This window comes from Hemitrygon akajei, chromosome 7 (genome assembly GCF_048418815.1).
Source record: "Hemitrygon akajei chromosome 7, sHemAka1.3, whole genome shotgun sequence".
Lineage (NCBI taxonomy): Eukaryota > Metazoa > Chordata > Chondrichthyes > Myliobatiformes > Dasyatidae > Hemitrygon > Hemitrygon akajei.
In genome coordinates, this window is record NC_133130.1 from 70,080,199 (window position 1) to 70,107,166 (window position 26,968).

Below are 26,968 nucleotides of genomic sequence, written 5' to 3' on the forward strand. Positions count from 1 at the left end.
TGTTGTGAATGAGCTCCTGTTCAGTGCAAAAAGGGGAATAGATTGGAAGGATTTTAGATTTCTCTACATTTAATGCTTCTTTTCTCCCTTATTTACTGAAGGAATGGAAATTAGGCAAGCGAAAAACCGAAAAGGATGATGTTGTTGGTGTCATGATCTTTTCAACAGTGGAGCCACCAGCCGAGGACATTGGCCTATTGGATGCGTATGCATTAATTTTACAAAACTGCAAGCTCAGCACTGCAAAGCTGAAAAATGAGTAATTTTAAGAAATGGCAGAATCATTTTATGTTTCAAGTATAATCAAGCCTAATCCTTTGCTTTATTCTTATTTTGGTTTTGGGTTTATGCTTTATTTTGTACGCTTGGCCTTGCATTCACAGAACTTTAATTGATCCTTGTAAAGGATCAAGTCATTTGATGTGCCTTTTATCTTGCAGGGAACAAAAGGTTGAATTATTTAGTAAATTCACTAAGGCTATGGATGATGGAGTCAAGGATCTTCTCAATGTGGGACAGGAGCATTGGAAGAGGTGTACAGGGGGTAAGTATGAAAGGCTGTTTTATCAATGAAATAAAAAAGAGAAAATGCTGGAAATACTCAGCACTTAAGGCAATGCAAAAATAAAAGGAATGTTTCTGGCCAGTGATTCTTAATTTCTCTCAGAGCATCTAAATATTTTTGGAACTTCAGTCTTTATTCCAGGTTTTCAGTATCTGCTCTCTTTGATTTGTTTTATACTGAATGCCTTTCATTGATTAAAAGCCTATGAAAGGTATGGTGAACTGCTCTCTGCCCTATTTTAGAAATGCATGCATGCAGGACAGATCAGTTTTAGGATCAAACTCACATCTGACGATGATGAGGACATTTAATTACGGTATATAAAAAGATTGATTTTCTATTTCTTTGTAATCACGTTTGTAGACAGAGTTCTCATTGCTCCACTGTGCCTTAGTCTATTACTAATGTAAAGCATTATTCTACTATGTCAAGCATGTACCCACCAGTACTCTAGCTCAATATTATACAGTGACAGATGTATATGCATAGAACTATACTGGTTTTAAGGTGTCAAGTGTCCACCACTACTGTACCCCAGTGTTATATGGTGACAATGTTGTGGCCACTGTGGCTCCATAGTTGTACCTGGACAAGGTTCTGAATTCTGGACTCAGAAGATTAGACCTGACCTGATATGGTCCCGGGTTCCTTATTCATGGGTATCTCATGTAAACCCCCTGACAGAATGCTGGGTCAAAGTTGTGATCCCAAGGTTTAATGTTAAGGTGTGTACCTTATTTGGCAATTGAGAGAGGACATCATCAGCTTTTCTGCTGTCTACACATAATTGAAATCACTCATTCTTTGTGTGGTTCTAGTCTGATTCTAAACAAAGTCATGCACCAGAGCCAAACCAGTAATTTATAAATTTCAAAAACAACTTCCTTTTGCAGATTACTGCCTCTATTATAAAGCTAAGGATGTTGTGTGCTTTTTCGAGCAAGCGTTGTTCATAGTCTGACTTTCCACCTTCAGAGATTTAGTCTAAGTTCCCATGTCTTTGCTCCAGTAACTCCTTAAAATTTTATTTATTCTCCATCCTTCATTGCCCCTGAGCAGTGGTGAGCTGTAGTATTCCCACAGTGCCATTAGTTCAGGTTTTAAAGGATTTAGACCCAACAACAAAGATAGATAGACTTCCATGTTAGGATTCTACTTGACTTGAAGGGGATCATGTAAGTGGTAGTGTTACCATATACCTGTGGCCTTTGCTTATTTTGGTTTGGAAGCTTGATCAGAAGCCTAGATGAGTAGCTGGAAAGTGATTTGATGCACACTTCAGCTTTGGTATGATGGTAGTGGAGTTTTGAGTATTTAGCGTGGTGTATGGAGTTGCAGTATTGATTTTATTCTGGATGAAGTTGGGTTTGCTTGACTATTGTTGGATTGGCACTCAGTCAGACAAATGGTGAGTATTCTATCATTGACACATGCCTTGCAGATGGTTGAAAGGTGGCTGAGCATCAGATGGTGATTTGCTTGGCACAGATACAGGTGTTGATCTACTCTTGTGGCTCATTCAGATGAATTTGAGGTCAGTGATGATTCCACCCTTCTCAAATATAGATATTTATGTATCAGTTTTAGAATATCAAGCATAAATGACTTGATTTTGTTGTCAGAGATGGTCATTGCTCAATATGTGGGTGATGCAATAGTTAGACAAAAGTTTACAACAATGCTCAATCATATTCAAAGTAAGCAGCAGCCACTGTTTTCTGTAGACTGTTAAGAATTGGTGAAGGGTCTTGGACCGAAACGTGAACTGTCCATTTGCTGTGTAAGTACTGTCTTGACCCTTTGATTTCATTTTGCATTTTGTAGGTTATTCCTAATTATGTCTTGGCTTTCCAATTATAAATGAATCCTGTACCTTGAACTCTCTTCCATTAACATTCCTATGACTGATTTAAGGCTCACTGCGCAGTAGCTCCCAGACATATGCCTGCTGTCCAATAAAGTCATAACATTTTCCATCCTCCAGTTTTCTGGTACCTCAGCTGTGGCTAATGAAAATACATTCATTTTCCAAGGACCCAGCAATCTCCTCTCCTATTTTCCATAACATTCTAGTATGTACCTTCGTCAGCACCAGGAATTTATTTGTGTTTGTGTTTCAGTATCTCCAGTACCTACTCCTTTGTAACATTCAAGTTAAATTGTCATTCACCACATACATGGGAGCAGGCCAGAGTTAGAGTGGGGAACTCGGGCTTTGGCTCATAGAGGCTTTAGCGAGGAGAGGCGAAAGCTGTAGATAGATTCTTTTCATTTAACTTTCCTTTCCTCCTTCATTTCTTCTTACACAGTTAGAGCAATGGGGTTGCCATGCAGGATAGTGAAATTCTTACCTTGCGGAATGTGGGAAGGTGGGGAGTCTCTGATGACTACACCTGCAAGAAGTGCATCCAACTGCGGCATCTTTCAGATTGATTTAAGGAACTGAAGTTGGAACTGGACGAACTCCGGATCATTCGGGAAGTTGAGGGGCTTGTCGACATGGAGGTATTTACAACCAAGGTGCAGGACACAAGTAACCAGGTGATCATCAGGAGTGGGAAAGGAAATAGGCAGCCAGTGCAGAACACTGTGTCCATTCCTCATACATATGCCATTCACATACTTTTACATATAACTTGTGATAAATCATTTCACAATGAATTATTAAATAATGTTTACAATATTACTCAAATATTAAATATATAACACTCCTTCCTGCATTTCAAAACACACCAACAGAATATAGAATGCAATTCAACTTGTGAACTCACATCTTTTTCCTCTCACCCCTTATGGATGGTATACATGTGTATTTTCCTTTCAATTTTGTGTCCTTTACCAGAGGCCGGGGAGCTTGAGGGTTCAGCGCAGTATCTTTGCTCTTCCTAGTAGTGAGCTCTTCTAGATCGAGATTTCAAACATTGTTCCCAGGATTTGTTGGAGCGTTTCTTCCAGTTGAGGTGTCACAGCTGTAAGTGCTCCTATCACAACTGGGATTTACTCTGGTTTTAACCTTCCACATCCATTCTGTCTGCTCTTTCAAGCCCTGGTAATTCTTCAGCTTCTCGTTCTCTCTTCCCGATGTTACTGTCATTCATGTTGCCATGTCTGTTACTATTGTTTCCTTCTGTATCAAATATTACAATGTCTGGTTGGTTGGCCACACCTGCATATATACAGTACCTATAAAAATATTCACCCACCCCTTGGAAATGATCATGCTTTATTGTTTTACACTATTGAATCATTGTGGATTTAATTTGGTTTTTTTGATACTGATCAACAGAAAAGATTCTTTTGTGTCAAAGTGAAAACAAGTTTCTAGAAATTGGTTGAAATTTATTACAATTATTAAACACAAAATAATAGGTTGCATAATTACTCAGCCCCTCAAAGTCAGTATTTAGTAGATGCACCTTTGGCAGCAATTACAGCCTTGAGTCTGCATGGATAGGTCTGTAGCAGCATTGCACATCTGGAGACTGCAATTTTCCCCCATTCTTCTTTGCAAAATTGCTGAAGCTCTGTCAGATTGTACGGAGATCACGAGTGAACAGCCCTTTTCAAGTCCAACCACAAATTCTCAATTGGTTTGAGGTCTGGTCTCTGACTTGGCCACTCCAGGAGATTAACTTTGTTTTTAAGCCATTCCTGTGTAGTTTTGGCTTTATTCTTGTGGTCATTGTCTTGCTGGAAAATAAATCTCCCAAGTCACAGTTCTCTTGTAGACTGCATCAGGATTTCCCTATATTTTGCTACATTCATTTTACCGTCTACCTTCACAAGCCTTCCAGGGTCTGCTGCAGTGAAACATTCTCACACCTTGATACAGCCACCATCATACTTCACAGTTGGGATGGTGTGTTTTTGATGATGTCCGGTGTTTGGCTTATGCCAAACAACGTTTAGTGTGCTGGTCAAAGAGTTCAATTTTGGTTTTATCAGACCATATGACCTGTTTCCAGCTGACTTCAGAATCTCCCACGTGCCTTCTGGCAAACTCTAACTGAGATTTCATGTGACTGTTTTTCAACAGTGGCTTTCACTTTCCCATAAAGCTGCAGCTGGTGAAGCACCCAGGCAACAATTGTTGTATGTGCAGTCTCTCCCATCTCAGCCACTGAAGCTTGTAACTCATCCAGAGTTGTTGTAAGTCTCTTGATGGCCTCCTCACTAGTCCCCTTCTTGCACGGTTACTCAGTTTTTGAGGACGGCCTGCTCTAGGCAGATTTACAGCTGTGCCATATTCTTTCCATTTCTTGATGATTGACGTAACTATATTCCAAGGGATATTCAGTAACTTGGAAATGTTCTTGTATCCATCTCTTGACTTGTGCTTTCCAACAACCTTTTCACAGAGTTGCTTGGATTGTTCTTTTGTCTGCAATCAATTGAAACTCTATGACTGCACACAGGTGATCTCTGTTTAACTAATTACCTTTTGGCCACCACAGTGATGAACTGGCATGTCATATTAAAGGGGTGAATACTTATGCAATCAATTACATTGTGTTTTATATCTGCAGTTTAGTTAGATCACTTTGGAGAGATCTGTTTCCACTTGACATGAAGTATTTTTCTGCTGATCATTGTTTAAAAAAACGTCAGATTAAATCCACTGTGATTCAGAATTGTAAAACAATAAAACTTGAAATCTTCGAAGGGTGGGTGAATCTTTTTAAAGGCACTGTATATGTACAATATACTATATAATGCAATTATTATATACATATCCATGCTTAAAGATTTAATTGCTGTGGAGGATTCCCTACTCTTGTGGGGTAACACCTTACCTGACAAAGGGGGGTGGTCGCTCTGCTTGGCTGTGACACAATCTCAGGTTCCGGGTTTTCCTCTGTGGTTGCAGGAGTTGACTCTGGGACTGTAGGAAGTGTTCTAACTGCTCTGAACACAACAATTGTCTCTGCTCTCCTCAAATGATCGATGTGACATCTTCAGATGTAGGAGAATGGTCCAGTTCTGCCCTTAATTTTTTCAAGGACCCACTTTTGATCACCTCTAGTCCCTCGCCAGGACTGCTTGACCAGGAGTGAAACATTGAACCTCCTTGTCTGAGGAGCCCTTAACCTGTGTCAGCTGTTGGATCTGCATTTGAGATTGCATTTGAGGAGATTCAAGTGTGAGCACAAGTGACGGTCCAGGAACAGCATAGCAGGTGAGTTGTTACTTGTGGAGTGTGTTGCATTGTGATATGCAAAGAGGAAATTGGCAATCTTCTGATTCAGTGTGAGTGTAGTGTGCTTTGCTGATATTGCTTGCAGTGCATTCTTTAGACCAAGCCGTTTGTACCTGGGTGGTACAGTGTAGATGTAATATGTCCTATTCCATTCATTTTCAAGAATGACGGAAATTGTTCCACAGCAAACTGTGGTCCATTGTTACTGGTGTTCTGGAACACCAGTCCTTGAAGAGAACTTGTAAATGTCACTCCACTCTTTAAGAAAGGAGGAAGGCAGCAGAAAGGAAATTATAGACCAGTTAGCCTGACCTCAGTGGTTGGGAAGATGTTGGAGTCAGTTGTTAAGGATGGGGTGATGGTGTACTTGGTGACACAGGACAAGATAAGATAGAGTCAGCATGGTTTCTTTCAGGGAAAATCCTGCCTGATGAGCCTGTCGGAATTCTTTGAGGATATTACAAGTAGGATAGATAAAGGGGATGCAATGGATGTTGTATATTTGGACTTTGACAAGATGCCACACATGAGCCTGTTTACCAAGTTAAGAGCCCATGGTATACAGGAAAGTTACTAACTTGGTTAGAGCATTGCTGATTGATAGGAGACGATGAGTGGGAATAAAAGGATCCTTTTCTGGTTGGCTGCCAGTGATTAGTGGTGTTCCACAGGGGTCGGTGTTGGGACTACTTCTTTTCATGCTCCATATAAATGTTTTAGATAATGGAATAGATGGCTTTGTTGCCAAGTTTGCAGATGATATGAAGATTGGTGGTGGGGCAGGTAGTGTTGAGAAACCAGGTAGGATGCAGAAGGACTTAGATTAGGAGAATGGACAAGAAAGTGGCAAGTGAAATACAGCGTTGCAGAATGCATGGTCATGCACTTTAGTACTAGAAACAAATGTGCGGACTATTTACTAAATGGGGAGAAAATCCAGGAATCTGAGATGCAAATGGATTTAGGATTTCTTGTGCAGAACACCCTGAAGGAAATCTTGCAAGTTGAGTTGGTGGTGAGGAAGGCAAATGCCCTGTTAGCATTCATTTCAAGAGGTCTCGGATACAAGAGCAAGGATGTGATGCTCTGGCTTTATAAGGCACTGGTGAGGCCTCACCTTGAGTATTATGAACAGTTTTGGGCCCCTCATCTTAGAAAAGATGTGCTGGTATTGGAGAGGGTCCAGAGGAGGTTCACAAGGATGATTCCAGGAATGAAAGGGTTATCATACTAGGAATGTTTGATGACTCTGGGTCTGTACTTGCTGAAATTCAGAAGGATGAGAGGGGAATCTCATTGAAACCTTTCGAATGTTGAAAGGCCTTGACAGAGTAGATGTGGAAAGGATGTTTCCCATGGTGGGAGAGTCTAGGATAGAGGGGCACACTTTCAAAACAGAGATGCAGAGAAATTTCTTTAGCCATAGGGTGGCGAATTTGTGGAATTTGTCGCCACATGCAGCCGTGGAGGCCAGGTCGTTGAGTGTATTTAAGGCAGAGATTGATAGGTTCTTGACTGGATATGGCATCAAAGGTTACGGGGAGAAGGCCGGGCGACTGGGGTTGAGGAAGAGAGAAAAAAAGGATCAGCGATGATTGAATGGCAGAGCAAACTTGATGGGCCAGATGGCTTAATCCTGCTCCTATTTCTTATGAACCTAAGAGGCTTCTCTACATACCAATCATGTGTGAGGTTGTAGTGGAGGCTATTGGGAACACTTCTGGCCATTTTGTAACTGCATCCACTACTATCAAGAAATTTGTGCCCATGGTCTGGCAAAATCCATGAGTCCTCTGCCAGTTCCGTTCCTGGGGATGGAGAGGCACTGCTCTTGGCATCTTCTGGACATGTTGGTATCCCAAACAGTGCACAGCAAGCTACCTGATCTGCTGATCTATCCCAGCTGACCAGACAAACCTTCGAGCCAACACTTACATTTTAACCACTTCTAGATGACCGGCAGGTAGCTCCTCCAACACTTTAGCTCTCAACTTGGATGATATAATAACTCTGAAACCTCACATAAGGCAACCCCCCTCAAGGGAAAGTTCCCAGCGCTGGTAAAAGTGAGGGAGCTGGGATTTCTCCAGCACATTTCAGCCACTTACGGTGGCCATTTAGGCCTGAGACAGTGTGGGGCCTTTCTGGTTTTCCTTTGGATCATCTCTGCTGTAGTATGAAGACTTTTAATTTGCATAATGGGAAATATTCAAGAAGAGTGTTGTCTTTTGTCAATTTTTCAAATATTTCCTTATCCATGGGTAAATGGGACAATCCATCAGCATTTCCACGTTTGGTTGTCCTCATGAATTCAGTCTTGTAACTGTGTCCTCCAAGAAACAGCCCATCTCTGTATTTGTGTTGCCACTGTTAGTGGAATATCCTTATGTGGGTTGAAAATGGACATAGTGGTTGATGATTGGTAATGAGAGTAAATTCTCTTCATACAAGTACTGGTTGAAATGGTGTACACCTTAAACCAGTCTCAAGGCCTCTCTGTCAATCTGTACTAAATTTTTCTCTGCAGTGGTAAGGGAATGTGATGCAAAGGCTCTGGGGCATTCACTTCCATCACTCATTACATGCGCCATGCCTGCACCTATTCCATAAGGTGAGGCGCCACAGGCAAGCTTCACTGGATGATGTGGATTGTTTTGTGTGAGTACAGTGTTTGATGTCACCATTTCCTTTACCTTTTTGAAAGCCATCTCACTCTGCTTTGTCCATTGCCATTACTTCCCAAACTGTAGTAATGAGTTCAAGGAGTGAAGCACAGTGGCCTGGTTTGGCAGGATCCTCTTGTAGTTGTTGACAAATCCCAAGAAGGACCACAACTGTCCTTTGGCCTTGGGCCATCCAGCACCATTTGAATTTTCTCAGCACAGTTGTGTGATGCTTGTGCACCAATGTTGTGAACACTGTAAGTGATGCTTGATTTAAATAATTCACATGTTTAGCTTCATGCTCTTGAGCCCCTTAATCTTCTAATCTTTTGAACACTGTCTTGTGATTTTGGAGATGTTCCTTGTCATCCTCACCAGTAACAATGTCATCCATGTAGAGTGCTTAGGCAGCCTTGCAGCACCTAGTCCATTGTTTTCTACCAGAGTGCATATGCAAATGCTACTCCAAAAGTAAAACAATTATAGCAGTAAAGCCCTCTGTGACCATTTATAGTGAGAAGCTCTTTGGACTCTTCCATTTCCAAATGTAGTTAGGCCTTAGCTATGTCCACTTTGCTCCAGACAGGTTTGCAAAGATATCCTTTGTCCTGGGCAGAGAGTATTAATCTACTTCAGTACTTGGTTGATAGTGACCTTAAAATCACCACAGATCCTGACAGACCCATTCTTCTTGGATACTGGGGCCACTGACGTTGCCCATGGGTTCCATTCAACCTTGCAGATAATTCCTTCAGCCTCATGTGATCTAGCTCACTGGCTACTTTATCACAGATGATATAAGGAACCAGATGGGCTCTGGAAAATTGGGTGTGGTATTTTCATTTAACACTATTTTACCCTTGATATGTTTTGAGGTTTTCAACATCAACCTTGAACACATCATCCAGTACCTTTCTCATTTCGCTTTCAGTTGACTCTTGCAGGGGATGTGACATGCAAATGGTGGATGGATCTCCAATCAATTGTAGTTGTCTCAGCCAACCATGGTCCCACAATGTGGCCCACCTGATTTTTACCACATACAAGCCAAATGTGGCTTGTTGGTTGTTGTATTTCACTATTACAAATGTCATTCCCACAGGAGTTATCTTTTCTCCAGTATAAGTTCTTAGTTGGATATCTGCAGGCTTCAGTTCAGTATCTTTGAAATACAGTTCAAAATCATTTTGTGGAATAACCAAAACAGCCAAGCCAATGTCCAATTCCATTTTAATTAATTTGCTGTTCATTTCTAGTGTAAGCCATATTGTTTGTCTATTGTTAGTTTTCTCATTGTTAATCTCAAGGCTAACCAATTTTGTACCACGCTCATCCTTATCAGATTTTTCAACAACATGCAGATCAGTGTTCTTTTTGAAACTGCAATTTGACTTTTTATCTTTTTCTCTTCCCTGTACAGTCCACTTATTTTAGTGTGCCCAACATGCATCTTTGTGTCCTACTTTGTTGCATCATCTGCAAGTTTTTGCCTTTAAACCTACATTGGCCCGTTGTGTGTTCGCTCCTGCCGCAACAATTTGTTCTGGCCAGGCCGGTTTCTGTTTAGCTGTGATTTTGTTCACACTCCTTTTTATTCCTGACTACAACTCTATTACATCTCTGGCTGTCATTTCTATTGATACAGTGATGTCAACTGCTCTTTTAAATATGAGTTGTGCTTCAGTTAGGAGCTGATTTTGAATGCTTTCTTATAAGATTCCACCAATGAAAGAATCTCTCTGTGCATTATTATGCATTACTGAACTGCCAGTGCTCAGTTAATATCCTCAATTTTGCCATGTTCACTGAAATCTACTCTGCTTTTGAAACCGAATGCATTCTGCAAACAATAATAGCTTCTGTTCCGAATGTTCCTGCATTACTCTCAACGATATCAGCAAAGCTGATTTCATTTGGTTTGGTTAGAGCAGTCAAACTTCTAACTAAACAGTATGCCCTTCTACCAATTACACTCAGCAGACCTGGCACTTGTATCTCATCGGCTATTCTATTTGCTTCAAAATACTCAATTTGTCCAGTATACATGATCCATTTGTCTGCCGTGAAATCGAATGCATCTATTTTTCTAATGTGGCCAGCCATTTCTGCTTTAAATTTTTTTAAAATTATCATCAGATTAATGATTTTTATTTATTATCACTGTTTATGATCCTGTGAATATTGATACATATTGGTCGTGGTACATATTGGTACCAATGACATAGGTAGGAAAAGGGAAGAGGTCCTGAAAAAAGACTGCTGGGAGTTAGGAAGGAAGTTGAGAAGCAGGACCGTAAAGGTAGTAATCTTGGGATTACTGCCTGTGCCACGCGACAGTGAGTACAGGAATAGAATGAGGTGGAGGATAAATGTGTGGCTGAGGGATTGGAGCAGGGGGCAGGGATTCAGATTTCTGGATCATTGGGACCTCTTTTGGGGCAGGTGTGACCAATATCCTGGCGGGGAGGTTTGCTAAGGCTACTGGCGAGAGTTTAAACTAGAATTGTCGGGGGGTGGGAACCGAACTGAAGAGACTGGGGAAGAGGAGGTTGGCTCACAAATAGAGAAAGCTTGTAGACAGTGCGAGTGGGAGGATAGGCAGGTGATAGAGAAGGGACACGCTGAGACCGAAGGTTTGAGATGCATCTATTTTAATGCGAGGAGTGTTGTGAACAAAGTGGATGAGCTTAGAGTGTGGATCAGCACTTGGAGACAAGGTGGCCATTACAGAGACTTGGATGGCTCAGGGACAGGAATGGTTACTCCAAGTGCTGGGTTTTTGATGTTTCAGAAAGGACAGGAAGGGAGGCAGAAGTGGTGGGGGTGTGGCACTGTTATTTAGCGATAGTGTCACGGCCGCAGAAAAGGTGGATACCATGGAGAGATTGTCTACAGAGTCTCTGTGGGTGGAGGTTAGGAACAGGAAGGGGTCAATAACTTTACTGGGTGTTTTTTTTATAGGCCGCCCAATAGTAACAGCGATATTGAGTAGCAGTTAGAGAAACAAATCCTGGAAAGGTGTAATAATAAGAGTCGTTGTGATGGGAAATTTTAATTTCCCAAATATCGATTGGCATCTCCCTAGAGCAAGGGGTTTAGATGCAGTGAGGTTTGTTACGTGTGTTCAGGAATGTTTCTTAACACAATATGAAGATATGCCTACAAGAGGAGAGGCTGTACTTGATTTGGTATTGGGAAATGAACCTGGTCAGGTGTCAGATGTCTCAGTGGGAGAGCATTTTGGAGATAGTGATCATAATTCTATCTCCTTTACCATAGCATTGGAGAGGGATAGGAACAGACAAGTTAGGAAAGCATTTAATTGGAGTAAGGGGAATTATGAGGCTATCAGGCAGGAAATTGGAAGCTTATTGGAAACAGATGTTCTCAGGGAAAAGTACGGAAGGCATGTGGCAAATGTTCAGGGGATATTTGTGTGGAGTTCTGCATAGCTACGTTCCAATGAGACAGGGAAGTTATGGTAGGGTACAGGAACCGTGATGTACAAAGGCTGTAATCTAGTCAAGAAGAAAAGAAAAACTTACAAAAGATTCAGAAAGCTAGGTAATGTTAGAGATCTAGAAGATTATAAGGCTAATAGGAAGGAGCTTAAGAAGGAAATTAAGAGAGCCAGAAGGGGCTATGAGAAGGCCTTAGCAGGCAGGATTAAGGAAAACCCCAAGCATTCTACTACAAGTATGTGAAGAGCAGGAGGATAAGACATGAAAAAGTAGGACCTATCAAGTGTGACAGTGGGAAAGTATGTGTGGAACTGGAGGAAATAGCAGAGATACTTATTGAAAATTTTACTTCAGTATTCACTATGGAAAAAGATCTTGGTGATTGTAATGATGGCTTGCAGCAGACTGAAAAGCTTGAGCATGTAGATATTAAGAAAAGAGGATGTGCTGGAGCTTTTGGAAAGCATCAAGTTGGATAAGTCACCAGGACTGGATGAGATGTACCCCAGGCTACTGTGGGAGGTGAGGGAGGAGATTGCTGAGCCTCTGGCGATGATCCTTGCATCATCAATGGGGACGGGAGAGGTTCCAGAGGATTAGAGGGTTGCAGATGTTGTTCCTTTATTCAAGAAAGGGAGTAGAGGTAGCCCAGGAAATTATAGGCCAGTGAGTCTTACCTCAGTGGTTGGTAAGTTGATGGAGAAGATCCTGAGAGGCAGGATTCATGAACATTTGGAGAGGTATAATATGATTAGGAATAGTCAGCATGGCTTTGTCAAGGGCAGGTCGTGCATTACGAGCTTGACTGAATTTTTTAAGGATGAGACATTGATGAAGGGAGAGCAGTAGATGTAGTGTATATGGATTTCAGCAAGGCACTTGATAAGGTACCCCATACAAAGCTTATTGAGAAAGTAAGGAGGCATGGAATCCAAGGGGACATTGCTTTGTGGATCCAGAACTGGCTTGCTCACAGAAGGCAAAGAGTGGTTGTAGATGGGTCATATTCTGCATGGAGGCCAGTGACAAGTGGTGTGCCTCAGGGATCTGTTCTGGGACCTTTACTCTTTGTGATTTTTATAAATGACCCGGATGAGGAACTGGAAGGATGGGTTAATAAGTTTGCTGATGACACAAAGGTTGGAGGTGTTGAGGATAATGTGGAGGGCTGTGAGAGGTTACAGCGGGACATTGATAGGATGCAAAACTGGGCTGAGAAGTGGCAGATGGAATTCAACCCAGATAAGTGTGAAGTGTTCATTTTGGTAGATCAAATATGATGGCAGAATATAGTATTAATGGTAAGACCCTTGGCAGTGTGGAGGATCGGAGGATCAGAGGGATCTTGGGGTCCGAGTCCATAAGACGCTTAAAGCAGCTGTGCAGGTTGACCCTGTGGTTAAGAAGGCATACAGTGTATTGGCCTTTATCAATCATAGAGTTGAATTTAGGAGCCAAGAGGTAATGTTGCAGCTATATAGGACCCTGGTCAGACCCCATTTGGAGTACTGTGCTCAGTTCTGGTCACCTCACTACAGGAAGGATGTGGAAGCCATAGAAATGGTGCAGAGGAGATTTACATGGACGTTGCCTGGATTGGGGAGCATGCCTTATGAGAAATAGGTTGAGTGAACTCAGCCTTTTCTCCTTGGAGTGACGGAGGATGAGTGGTGACCTGATAGAGGTGTATAAGATGATGAGATGCATTGATCGTGTGGATAGTTAAGAGGCTTTTTCCCAGGGCTGAAATAGTTGCCACAAGAGGAAACAGGTTTAAAGTGCTGGGGAGTAGGTACAGAGGAGATATCAGGGGTAAGTTTTTTAACACACAAAGTGGTGAATGCATGGAATGAGCTGCTGGCAACGGTGGCAGAGACAGATATATGATAGGGTCTTTTAAGAGACTTTTGGATAGGTACATGGAGCTTAGAAAAATAGAGGGCTATAGGTAAGCCTAGTAATTTCTAAAGTAGGGACATGTTCGGCACAACTTTGTGGGTTGAAGGGCCTGTATTGTGCTGCAGGTTTTCTATGTTTCTATCTAATATTGTCTATTTTCTGCCTTTCTTTTTACTCAACCATCTTCCTCCTCCTAAAGGGGGGGGGGGGGGAGGAGGAAGTGTTGCGAATTTTTTGTTTTTGTTTTTTTAGACTCAAATGTCTCGCTGTGCTTCAACAGGTCATCTTCGGTTCATTTTAAAACTTAGTTGTCACCACTGTTACGTTTTGTAACTCCAGAACATAAAACTAATTGAAAGAAAAACACAGAAACAAGGAGATGTGTGTCTATTTTGTTTGTACTTTTAGTGAGGTGCTAGAAAATGATGGTGGCATTATGATGTTTGCCATTTGCATACTTTTACAGACCGTATAACCAGTAATGAATTATTTAAACAAAATGAAAAACACTTAAACGATATATTTACAATATTACTCAAATATTACTGAAATATTAAACACACAATATTACTCAGTATATAGAGGTCTCAGCTAGAGAGAACGCGATACTAGATCTGCAATTAGGGAATGAGACCGCGCAGGTGACAGAGGTTTGTATAGGAGAACACCTTGCAACTAATGATCATAATGCCACTGGTTTCAGGACAATTATGGAGAAGGATATGTGTGGTCCTCGGACTGAGATTCTAAATTGGAGAAAGGCTGATTTTGATGGTATCAGAAATGATCTGGCAAGTGTGGAACAGGTTGTCTTCTGGCAAAGGGTGTACTTGATGAGCCTGTGTGTGCCTATCAGAATAAAAGGCAAGGGTAACAGGTTTAGGGATTCTTGATTTTTGAGAGATATTGAGGTCCTGGTGAATGTTCCCTCTAATTGGTAATGACCAGTGTGCGGAAAAATGTTGTGCTATGCAATTTTTTGCCCAGTGACAACAATGTGTGCATGGAATAATTTCTTCAATAAACACAGTATAAATAAGCCAGTTTTAAAATCTGGAGACAAATCATCACAAACTCCATGTTGTCAGCACCATCCACATCAGAAATGGGAAAAGGAAATGTGATTGTTTACGATCATGAAATATACTTAACATGCCAGTGGGGTAGAGGGTGACAACTCTTTGTGCACAGTTTAAAATCTTTTGTGTGGTAGTAGCAAAATGTCTATGCGTGCACACGCATGCACCTTAGAGAGGACACTGGTTCTGGTGTAGCAGGTATAGATAGGAAGGAAAAATGTGGTACTTGAGTATAAGAAATGCAAGAGAACATTTAAGGAAATCAGCAGGGCTAAAAGAAGGCACGATGTTCCTCTAGCAGATGAGGTGAAGGAGAATCCCAAGGACTCTACAGATACAGTACATTAAGAGCAAGAATATAGCTAGTGACAGAATTGGTTCTCTGGCACATCAGAGTGGTCATCTATGCAGGGAGCCAAAAGTGATGGGGGAGATCTCTTTTTTATTTTATTTTTTTAAATTAATTTTTTAATGCATTTCTACTAAACAACTACAAAAAAGAACCATCAACAAAATGAAGATTAATACAGTGCAAAACAAATGTATCTAATATATAATTCATAACAATAAGGAAAAAGCACCCAAAATAAATTCATATAAAGTTAGTATCCTCCCCACCCTCCCACTACAAAACTCCAGGCCAACCCAGATTCAGATTCAGTGTATTGTCATTTAGAAACTACAAATGCAATGCAGTTAAAAAATGAGACAATGTTCCTCTAGAATGATATCACAAAAGCACATGACAAAACAGACTACACCAGAAAATCCACATAACGTTTGGCAATCCCCAATCCAGAGTCCGGAGGGGCTGCTGCGTATCAATATCGCGCTACCATCTTAGCGCATTCTCCAAAAAGGAGCTCCAAACACACCAGACAAAACCACCAAAAATTAAAGCTACAAGACCTGCACAAAACCACATAGTTACAACATATAGTTACAACAGTGCAAACAATAGCATAATTGATAACCATTACAATATGTAAAAGAAAAATTAATCGGAGCGTTTGACCCCACAGAGCTGTAGATATATATTTTTTAAAAAAAGTATAATGCCTACTACCAAAACTATAATGTAATTCCCATCAAAAAACCCCATAAAACTTAAGGGGACAAAAAAGCTGAAAGAAAGGGATTATGGTACAGAAAAAAAGAATAAACTCAATCTAAAGAGGAGTTATGAAAGTATTCAAGAAAAGGTCCCCACACCTTATGAAACTTTATGTCCGAATTAAGAAGTGAATAATGAATCTTTTCAAGGTCTAAAGAGCACATAATATCACTAAGCCATTGAGCATGAGTGGGTGGGGCAACATCTCTCCACCTGAGACGAACTAAGCGTCTAGCCAAAAGAGAGGCAAAAGAAAATGTTTGACGTTTAGTGGGACTCAAATGCATGTCTGCCTCACCCAAGGTACCAAAAAGGGCAATCAAAGGGTTAGGTTCTAAATGGCAATTAAGAATATAGGATAAAGATAAAAAGACTTCTCTCCAGAATTTCTCTAGACTAGGACAAGCCCAGCACATACATAGAAGAGAAACCTTGCCCCCTTTACATTTGTCACAAACAGGACTAATGTCAGGATAAAACCGTGACAATTTGGTTTTAGGCGTGAGCCCTATGTACAACCTTGAACTGTAAAAGACAGTGGCGAGCACATAGAGGTTGAATTAACTGACTTAAGAATTGAATCCCAAACCGCATCAGGTAAAGAAATATTTAAATCATGTTCCAAAGCAGTTCTAATTTTATCAAAGGGGGCATGCCTCAAGGTCACTAACTTATCACGAATAGAAGATATTAAGCCTTTACCCAATGAATTAATACAAAGAAACAGGTCCACAACATTTTTCTCGGGCATCTTAGTTAAATTGGATAATAAAAGGTTAATGAAATGTCTAATTTGAAGGTATCTAAAGAAATGAGTATTAGGTAGGTTAAAGTTTACAGACAGTTGTTGAAAAGTTGTAAAACGATTATCTATGAAAAAATCTTCAAAGCGCTTAATGCCTTTTCTATACCAATCATGAAATGTTGAATCTTGCATAGAAGGTAGGAAAAGATGATTGTGTAAAATAGGACTAGAGAGAGAGAGCGAGAGAGAGAAAACCATGAAGGCCATTATATTTTCTAAACTGAACCCATATTCTCAGAGTCTGTCTAAAAGAGGATTAACAATTAGTCTAGGCAAGTGACAAGGAAGTGCAGAAGTGGAGAGATCCTTCGTAGAGTTCAACTCCATTGCCACCCATTTTGGGCAGTCAGACTGATTATGAAAGAAGGACCAAAAAATAAGACAACGAATATTATGAATGGCAGTTAGGCAAGGCCATACCGCCGTCCTTTTTAGATTTTTGAAGGTAAGCTTTATTAAGTCTAGAATGTTTGCCCTTCCATAGATAGGACAAAATGATAGAACCTAACGAATCAAAGAAAGCTTTAGAAATAAAAATTGGTAAAGACTGAAATAAGTATAAAAATTTAGGAAGGATATACATTTTAATAACATTAATTCGACTTACTAGAGACATGGACAAGGATGACCATTGTGTCAAACTCTGTTTTGTAGAATTTAAAAGATTAGCAAAATTTTCTTGAAAAAGATTCTTGAAGTTCCTTGTTACTATAATACCAAGGTAAGTAAATTGATTATTAACTACTTTGAAAGGGAGGTCATGAAATACTAATGCTTGTGCTTCTCTATTAATTGGGAAGAGTTCACTCTTGTGTAAATTAAGTTTGTAACTGGAAAGCTGGCTAAATTGATTAAAAAGTAAAAACATTGGGGGTAAGGAAGTGGACGGATTTGATATAAAAAGTAAAAGATTGTCGGCATAGAGAGAAACTTTATGCTCAACACCTCCCCTCCAAATCCCCGTCAATTCAGCACAGTTACAAAACGCAATCGCCAGTGGCTCTATGGCCAAATCAAAAAGTAAGAGACTTAAAGAGCATCCTTGTCGGATGCCATGTTTAAGGCGAAAAGACTGGGATTGCTAGAGTTAGTCAAAACACAAGCGGTGGGACATGAATATAACAATTTAATCCATGAAATAAAACTTTGTCCAAAATCAGACTTTTCTAAAACCACAGAAAGGTAATTCCACTCCACACAATTGAACGCTTTATCCGCATCAAGAGAAATGACAGATTCAGGAATCCCGATTGAGGGTGAATATAAGATATTAAATAGACGCCGTATATTAAAAAAGGAAGACGATTTTTAATAAAACCGGTTTGATCTTCACAAATAATAGAGGGTACGGTGTTCTCCAATCTACAAGCCAAAACTTCAGCCAAAATTTTAACATCAACATTTAACAAAGAAATCGGCCTATACAAAGAAAACTCTGTTGGATCTTTACCTTTTTTGGCTAACAGAATGATACATGCCTCATTAAATGATGCTGGCAGTTTACCATGTTTAAAGGAATCAGATAGAACTAAGAATAACAGATGAAAGTAGTGAGGAAAATGATTTATAATATCCTTTCTTTATAGAAGTCGGCATCTTGGACCTCCAGAAGTGGACTACAGTAGGAGTGATTGATAAGTTTGTGGCGATGAGTTATACAGCTCTCATTACGTGCACGTACAGTTCAACACTTGATGAGTGATTATGCAGAAAGTTTGAAGTTAGTTCATCTCCTTCCACCTTGGGCCACGAATTTATCAATCACCCTTGCTGTGGACAACTGCTGGAGGTCCAAGACGCTGACTTCTACAAAGAAGGGATCTGTATGCTCCACGACTGCTGGACTAAGTGTGTAAATGTAGGAGGGGACTATGTTGAAAAATAAATGTGCTAGGTTTTCTAAAATTGACTCCTGCTACCTTAGGCCACAAACTTATCAATCACCCCTCGTAAGAATAAGCCAGGAAAAATTAGGCCATAATTATCAGTAGTGAGTAATTTATTGGAAGGTATTCTAAATGACCGGATATATAAATATTTGGATAGACAGGAACTGATTAGTAATGGTCAACATGGCTGTGTGTGTGGTAGGCTGTGTCTAGTCAATCTTACAGATTTTTTCGAGGATGTTACCAGGAAAGTTGATGAAGGCAGGGCAGTGGATGTTGTCTCTATGAACCTCAGCAAGACTTTTGATGAGGTCCCGCATGGGACGTTGGTCAAGAAGGTTCAGTCACTTGGCATTCAAGATGAGGTAGTAAATTGGATTGGCCATTGACTTTGTGGGGGAAGCCACAGAGTGATGGGAGATGGTTGCCTTTCTGACTAGTGGCCTCTGCCTAGTTGTGTGCTGCAGAGATCAGTACTTGGTCCATTGTTGTTTCTCATCTATATCAATGATCTGGATGATAATGTGGTTAACTGGATCAGCAAATTTGCAGATGGCACCAAGACAGGGAGTGGAGTGGATAGTAAGGAAAACTATCAAAGTTTGGAGCAAGATCTGGACCAGTTGAAAAAATGGGCTGAAAAATGGCAAATGTATGATAATATAGAAAGGAAAAAAATAAGTATATCAGTGTGTGTGTGTGCACGCGTGTGTGCAACCCTCCTCACCAAGCTCATTTGCAAACTTGGCTTGTTAGCCAGCTCTGCTAGCAGCCACAGGACGCAACAGTGAGAAGGTCACCTTTCTTAAACAATATACTAGGGTCAGTATAATGTGGGTTCAATAAATTGAGTGCCCCCCCCCCCCCCAACTCTGTAAACTGGATAATGGAGCAACTCTCGTAGGCAGCATCTTCCTCCAAATACATCGGATGCACAACTTGCATTACTGTTCAATCTCTGGCTTCATTCGGAGCCAATAGAACTGATCTCAGACCAATCTGTAGGTCCTGTCAAATCCCAAATGACCTGAATCATCATGAAGTGACTTAAATACAATCTTCTGATGCTTCTCAGGAAAAACCAACTGGGAACACAGAGGCCTGTCTGGAGGAGATGTGACCCTGTATAAAACCTGGTTCCTCAACTTCACTTTGTTGCATTTCCTCATCAGTAGGGGTATGGTAGGGTATTTCATCTTTTCAACTTGGGTCATACCCCCTTTGGCAACAGATGACTCAGTTGACTGCCAGGATGGAGAAGTGGGTAATGGACCACATGTGCCAAGTACAGTAGCATCAAGAGCAGATGATACTGGGAGAGACAAAGGGCATGTGAAGCAAGATGTGAGAGAGGATCAAGTAGGTGAAGTGTGTGGGTAGTAGCTGGATGGAACCAGTTTAAATCAAATTTATTATCAAAGTTCATATGTCACTATATACTATCCTGAGATTAATTTTCTTGCAGGTATTTACAGCAGAACAAAGAAATACAAAAGAATCAATGAAAAACTACACAGACTGACAAAGCAACCAATATGCAGAAGCCAAACTGTGCAAATATACGTAATAATAATAATAAATAAGTAAATAATTAAAATTGAGAACATAAGTTGTAGAGTCCTTGAAAGTGAATCCCTTGGTTGTGGAATCAGTGCAGAGCTGAGGTAAGAAAAGTTATCCATGCTGGTTTAGGAACCTGATGGTTGAAGGGTAGTAACTGTTCCTGAACTTGTGGAACCTAAGGCTCCTGTACCTCCTTCCCGCTGGCAGCAGCAAGAAGAGAGCATAATGTTGATGATGAATGCTGCTTTGTTGTGGCAGTGCTCCTTGTAGATGTGCTCACTGGTGGGGAGGGTTTTACCTGTGATCGATTGGATTGTATCTACCACTTTTTGGAGGCTTTTCCTTTATTGCTCATTGGTGTTTCCATAGCAGGCCATGATGTATCAAATCAGGATACTCTCCACAGTGCATCTATAAAAGTTTGTCAAAGTTTTATATGACATGCAAATCTATGCAAACTTCTAAGAAATTTGAGGCACTGCCATGCCTTCTTTGTAATGGCACTTAAGTGTGGTCCCAGAGTAGGTTCTCTGAAATGATAACAGCAAGAAATTGCTGTTATTATGGGGTGGTTAAGGGAAAAGAAACAAAAATAGGAGGACCAGAGATGGATTGGAGGGAGTGCAGATTGGGGGGGGGGGGGCACAGAAGATGAGGGTTACCTGAAATTGAAAAATCTGATGTTCTTACCATTGGGTTGTTAGACTATCCAAGTTGAATATGAGGTTTACTTTGAGTTTACATTGGGCCTCATCCTGGCCATACAGAAGGTCAAGGATGGACAGGTCTGTGTGGGAATAATGAGAGTTGAAAGAACATGGAATGTTGAGATGCGATGGTCTTGATGCACAGAGCAGAGGTGCTCTGCAAACCTGTTACCGAGTTTGCATTTTCTGTTGCAATGTGAAGGAAATCACATTGGGATTACTGAATGCTGTAGTTGAGGATAGAGGACATGCACGTGAATCAGGTGTCAAGGAATCTGTGTGGAGTCAAGTGATAAAGAGGATTGTGCACATGATCAGCCTGGACTACAGTCTGTATTTGTAAGTGGGTGATGGCCATGTAGTTAGAACAATAACTTGTCAATGATTGTCTAGTTTAAACTTTGCTTTGTTGAATCTGATGGTCACATTTATATATCCTGAGCTATCTAATGCCACCTTTGTGGTTAAGAATGTTGAGGATTGTAATTCAACACTGCAATTTCTTCTGCATCTAAGGATGCCCAGCGACATTATATGTTATCACCTTCAGTTGCCCTTCTCCATTTTAATATTTAATCATTCATTATCCCAACAGTTACCTTTATTGTAATGGAGTCCCATTCCTCGGACAAAGACCATTGCACGATATACACTGTGCTTTGCATGCCTTCTGCTTCCTTCATTCCTTTTCCATTTTGGCCCTTTACAATTAGCCCCAACTGCCATGATGACTTTGGTGATGTTGTAGTGGTTGGGGTTCATCAACAATGATGAGACAGCCTACAGAGAGGAGGTAGAAGAGCTTGAGGCCTGGTGCAAAGCAAATAACCTCTTCCTTAATGTCAACGAGACAAAGGAGATGATTATTTACTTAAGGAGAACTTGCACCACCCACACCCCTCTTTACATCGGCTGCACAGCAGTGGAAATTGCAAGCAGTTGCAAACTCATGAGAGTTTGTGCACATCTCACACAACTCTCATGGTCTCAGAACACTTCTCACAGTCAAGAAAGCTCACCAATGCCACTACATTCTGAGGATACTAAAGGGCTGGACTATGCTAACCAATACTTACAACCTTCAATAGATGTAGAGTAAAGAGCATCTTCATATGTTATGTCACTGCACGTACAGAACTGCAGTGTGGCAGATAGGAAGGTTCTAAAATGGGTAGTGAAAACCGCCAAACGCATCATGGGCAGCAGCCTACCCGCCCTCAAGGACGTGCATATACAGGGACATACAAAGGTTTGGGCACCCCTGGTCAAAATTTCTGTTACTGTGAATAGCTAAGCGAGTAAAAGATTACCTGTTTTCCAAAAGGCATAAAGTTAAAGATGACACGTCTTTAATATTTTAAGCAAGATTACTTTTTTTATTTCCATCTTTTAGTTTCAAAATAACAAAAAAGGAAAAGGGCCTAAAGCAAAAGTTTGGGCACCCTGCACGGTCAGTACTTAGTTACACCCCCTTTGACATGTATCACAGCTTGTAAATGCTTTCTGTAGCCAGCTAAGAGTCTTTCAATTCTTGTTTGGGGGATTTTCGCCCATTCTTCCTTGCAAAAGGCTTCTAGTTCTGTGAGATTCTTGGGCTGTCTTGCATGCACTGCCCTTTTGAGGTCTATCCACAGATTTTTTATTTTTTTTATTGGTTTTTTTATGCATTTTCTACAACACTACAGATAAGAAAAAACCCCAAACCAAAATGAAGAAAATTAATACAGTGCAAAAATAAACATACAATAATAATATAATACAAAAAAGATAATTGAGAAAGCACCCAAATTGAAGTCATGTAAAATTAGTATCCTCCCCAAGCCCCACAACAAAAAAAACTCCAGACCAACCACAACACAATATAGAGAATATAAATCAGGACATTCAAACCCCCAAAACTGTAAATACACTTGAAAACAGAAGATAATAATGCCTACTACCAAAAAAAAAGAGCTGAAAGCAAGGGACCGAAAAAAAAAAAAAAAAACCTTAATTAAGAGGAAGGTTATGAAAGTACTCAATAAAAGGTCCCCAGACCTTATGGAACTTTATATGCGAATTAAGAACTGAATAATGAATTTTTTCAAGGTCTAAGCAGGACATAATATCATTAAGCCATTGAGCATGCGTGGGCGGGGCAACATCTCTCCATCTAAGGAGGATTAAACGTCTAGCCAGGAGAGAAGCAAAAGATAATATTCAAAACTTAGTCGAACTCAAACGTATATCTGTCTCACCCAAAAAACCAAACAAAGCAATTAAAGGGTTCTAAGTTAGGTTCTAAGTGGTGATTCAGAATATAGGATAAAGTTATGAAGACATCTTTCCAAAATTTCTCTAAGCTAGGACAGGACCAGTACATCACAGATTTTTGATAATGTTTAGGTCGGGGGACTGTGAGGGCCATGGCAAAATCTTCAACAAAGTTTTCTTGGTCTTCCAGACCTCAACTTGACCTCCACCATTCCTGTTAACTGCCATTTCTTAATTACATTACGAACTGAGGAAATGGCTGTTTGAAAACACTTTGCTATCTTCTTATAGCCTTCTCCTGTTCTGTGGGCATCATTTATTTTAATTTTCAGAGTGCTAGGCAGCTGCTTAGAGGAGCCCATAGCTGCTGATTGTTGGGACAAGGTTTGAGGAGTCAGGGTATTTATAAAGCTTTGAAATTTGCATCACCTGGCCTTTCCTAATGTTGACTGTTAACAAGCCATAGCCCTAACAAGCTAATTAAGGTTTGAGACCTTGGTAAAAGTTACCTGAGAGCTCAAATCTCTTGAGGTGCGGAAACTTTTGCATGGTGCTCCTTTCATTTTTTTCACTCTAAAGTTATACAAAACAAAAATAATACACTAATCTTTCTTAAAATGTTGAAAAGAATGTGTCATCTTTAACTTTAGGACTTTTGGAGATCAGTTCAACTTCTAGTCACTCAACTATTCACAGTAACAGAAATTTTGACCAGATGTGCCCAAACTTTTGCATGCCTGTGTGTTTGTGTGTGCGTGCGTGTGTGTCAAACAAAGGGCAGCAATATCATGAAGAATCTCATCCACCCTGCTCATAAACTCTGTCCCACACCCATCAGGGAGGAAGCTATGTAGCAACCCTGCCAGGACTACCAGATTCAAACATTCCGCAAGCTGTACAGATGCTCCTGTGCCTAGTGTCACTTTACGTACATAAATCAATCTATGTATATAAGCAATCTTGTGCACAGTGGATTCTGGTTAATTGGGACACATCAAGACCAATACATTTTGGCCCAATTAAGTGGCTGCCCAAGTTAAACAAAGTTTCATGGAAATAGTTGTAAAGGTATAAAAAAAAAAGACAAACTACCATTTAACTGAATAATAAATTATGAATTCCTAACAGTTATCGACAGAGGAATTCATTGACTGTATGCTGACATGTTCTTTTGATTGACTATAAATTAACAAATTCAGTGCAGACACCTAGTGCAGATAATGGATTGCCTTCAAACAGTGCTTTCAGTGACTTCATCTTACAAATTTTCATTTTAGTTGTAACATTCAAGATGATTGTTGATACCTTCAAATTCTTTGTGGTTCCTCACTTGTTGAAGAAGTGAAATTAGTTCATTTTTACACCTAGCTGTTTCTGGCATCTCCAAGCCTGAATGCTTGAAACCGTAGTGAACAAAACAGTTCTGAATTGTGTTCCTGCTTATTTCTCGCCAACTGTCAGCGACAAAAATCACTGATTTTTGAACACAAACATGCAAGTGACTTTTTTAAAAAAACACTGTTCACTCTAAGCATGGTGTAGTGACTAACGGCCACATGGCATGCATGTGGTTGAAGCTAGTTAGAAAATGTTTGGCTACCGTCTTCTGTCCCAATTAAACAGCATAGTGCCCCAAGTAAATGAAGGGAATCTTGGCTGTTCCGTCGATTTGCTTTTGTTCTTGAAGAGTTGTCCCAAATAAGCAGCTGCCCCAAATGACCGATGGCCCAATTAACTGGAATCCACTATTTATATTTATTGTGATTTTTTAAAAAAATAATTCTGTTCTTCATCTTAGGGTTTTTTGTGGGCTGCATTGGATTGGCAGATCAATTATTTCATTCTCCTTTATACTTGTGTACTGGAAATTAATTAAACAATCTTGAACTCGTATTAGGGTAGATTTTTACATTTCTGCCCATTGACTTTCTTTTTCAGTTATCCATTGTATGTATATTTTGCTTAATTTTCTCTCATATTATCAAACATTAATATCTGATACTCCCTCATTTCTTGTCATTTCCATCAATTGTTAAGAAAATGTACATAGGCTATGGTAGAATAATCTCCTCTTTAAAGGCCGCCTGTTATTCATGCCCACCTGTCTGATTTGAAAAGAAGAGTTCGTGGCACTTCATTTTGAGAGAGAAATTGGAAAGAAAGGAATAAACATTGATTTGGAAAGGAAAGAAAAGTTGGAGGAAAGGATGAATTTTGAATGTTTAGGAGTGGAGAAGGAAATATTTAGTTCCCTTTGGTGTGTGCACCATTCTGTTAGTTCATGGCTAGTCTCTATTTCAACTCCCTTACTTCATATTGTTTGGTATAATTAGCTAATTAAAATCTTTCTATTCCAGTCCTGAAAATTTAAAATGATACAATATATGCAACCTTTTTGAGGTGTGGACTGTCTGTGTGAGAAAACGAACAGGCTGCAGAGACTGAATAAAGGTTTATTCAAATTAGTGAAGTGTTTGGGAGAAAGATGCAGGTTAGGTATTTCCACTTGCGCAGAAATTTAAAAAAGTTGGGTCACAAAATAATGTTGTTATTAATTAATCCATCAAGGAATTCAGGAGAAACTTTCTAGCCAGAAATGATTAGAATACAGAGCCTAGTACTTAAAGTGAATGACTTGGCAATGTATCAGAAGTGAGGCAAGTTATGAAGGAGAAAGGAATAAAGGAATATAATAATAATGTTGATTAGAAGCAGCCTGAACAGCAGCAGTAACCTGTCAGTTTGAATGATCTTTTGCTTTCATGTAATATTTATGGAATCTGAGGTGCCATTTTAGTGAATGACCTTGGAGAAAACTACACAATATATCATTTTGTATTTGTGGTGCCCAAACTAAATGCTGTTTATCAAAGATTGGAGGGCCTGAGAAATTTAAAACTGAGAAATTTAAAGTCGGAATTTCAAACAGTAATGGCCTTTTATTTGTAAGTTATACGAGGAGTTGAATTGACTTTATTTCATACATCCTTCACATGTATGAGTAAAAAAAATTATGTTGCGTCTCTATCTAAATGTGCAATTTATAGTAACTTGTAATAAATAGTATGTACAACAGGGCAGTCAGTATAACATAGAAATACAAGTGCATCAATGTGAATTAATCAAACTGATTAAATTTCTCAGGCCCTCAGGCACTACTCTCTGCAGAGTCGTGCGATTGAGTTAAGTACAGTTCCCATACCAGGCAGTGATGCAGCCAGTCAGGATGCTCTCAGTTGTGCACCTGTAGAAAGTCCTTGGGATTTGAGGACTCATGCCAAACTTCTTCAACCATCTGAGGTGAAAATGGCTCTGCTGTGCTTTTTTCACCACATAGCCAGTATGTATAGACCATGTGAGATCCTCAGTGATATGTATGCCGAGGGACTTAAAGCTGTTCACCCCTCAACCCCAGATCCACTGATGACTATAGGAGTTAGCCTGTCTCTGTTCCTCCTGTAGTCCACAACCAGCTCCTTTGGTTTTGTGACATTGAGGGAGAGGTTGTTTTCTTGACACCACTGTGTCAGGGTGATGCCTTCTTCTCTTTAGGCTGTCTTGTTATTATTTGAGATAAGACCAATCAATATAGTATCATCAGAAAATTTAGTTAGCAGATTGGAGCTGTGGGTGGCGACATAGTCATGGGTATACAGAGAGTAAAGGAGGGGGATTAGGACACAGCTTTGAGGGGCACCCATTTTGAGGGTTTCGGGGCAGAGGTGAGGAAGCCCACCTGCCAGAGATCTGACAAGAAGTCCAGGATCCAGTTG

General features: G+C 40.2%; 1 protein-coding gene across 1 annotated transcript in view; it reads left to right on the top strand.

Annotated features, from left to right (window-relative positions):
- The window catches only part of snx9b (sorting nexin 9b), a 119,377-nt gene that overhangs the window by 67,749 nt on the left and 24,660 nt on the right, over nt 1–26,968 (top strand). Inside the window, exons 11-12 of the mRNA XM_073051145.1 lie at nt 102–205; nt 441–544. Of these exons, the coding sequence (XP_072907246.1) occupies nt 102–205; nt 441–544 (208 nt within the window). The remainder of the gene's footprint in view (nt 1–101; nt 206–440; nt 545–26,968) is intronic.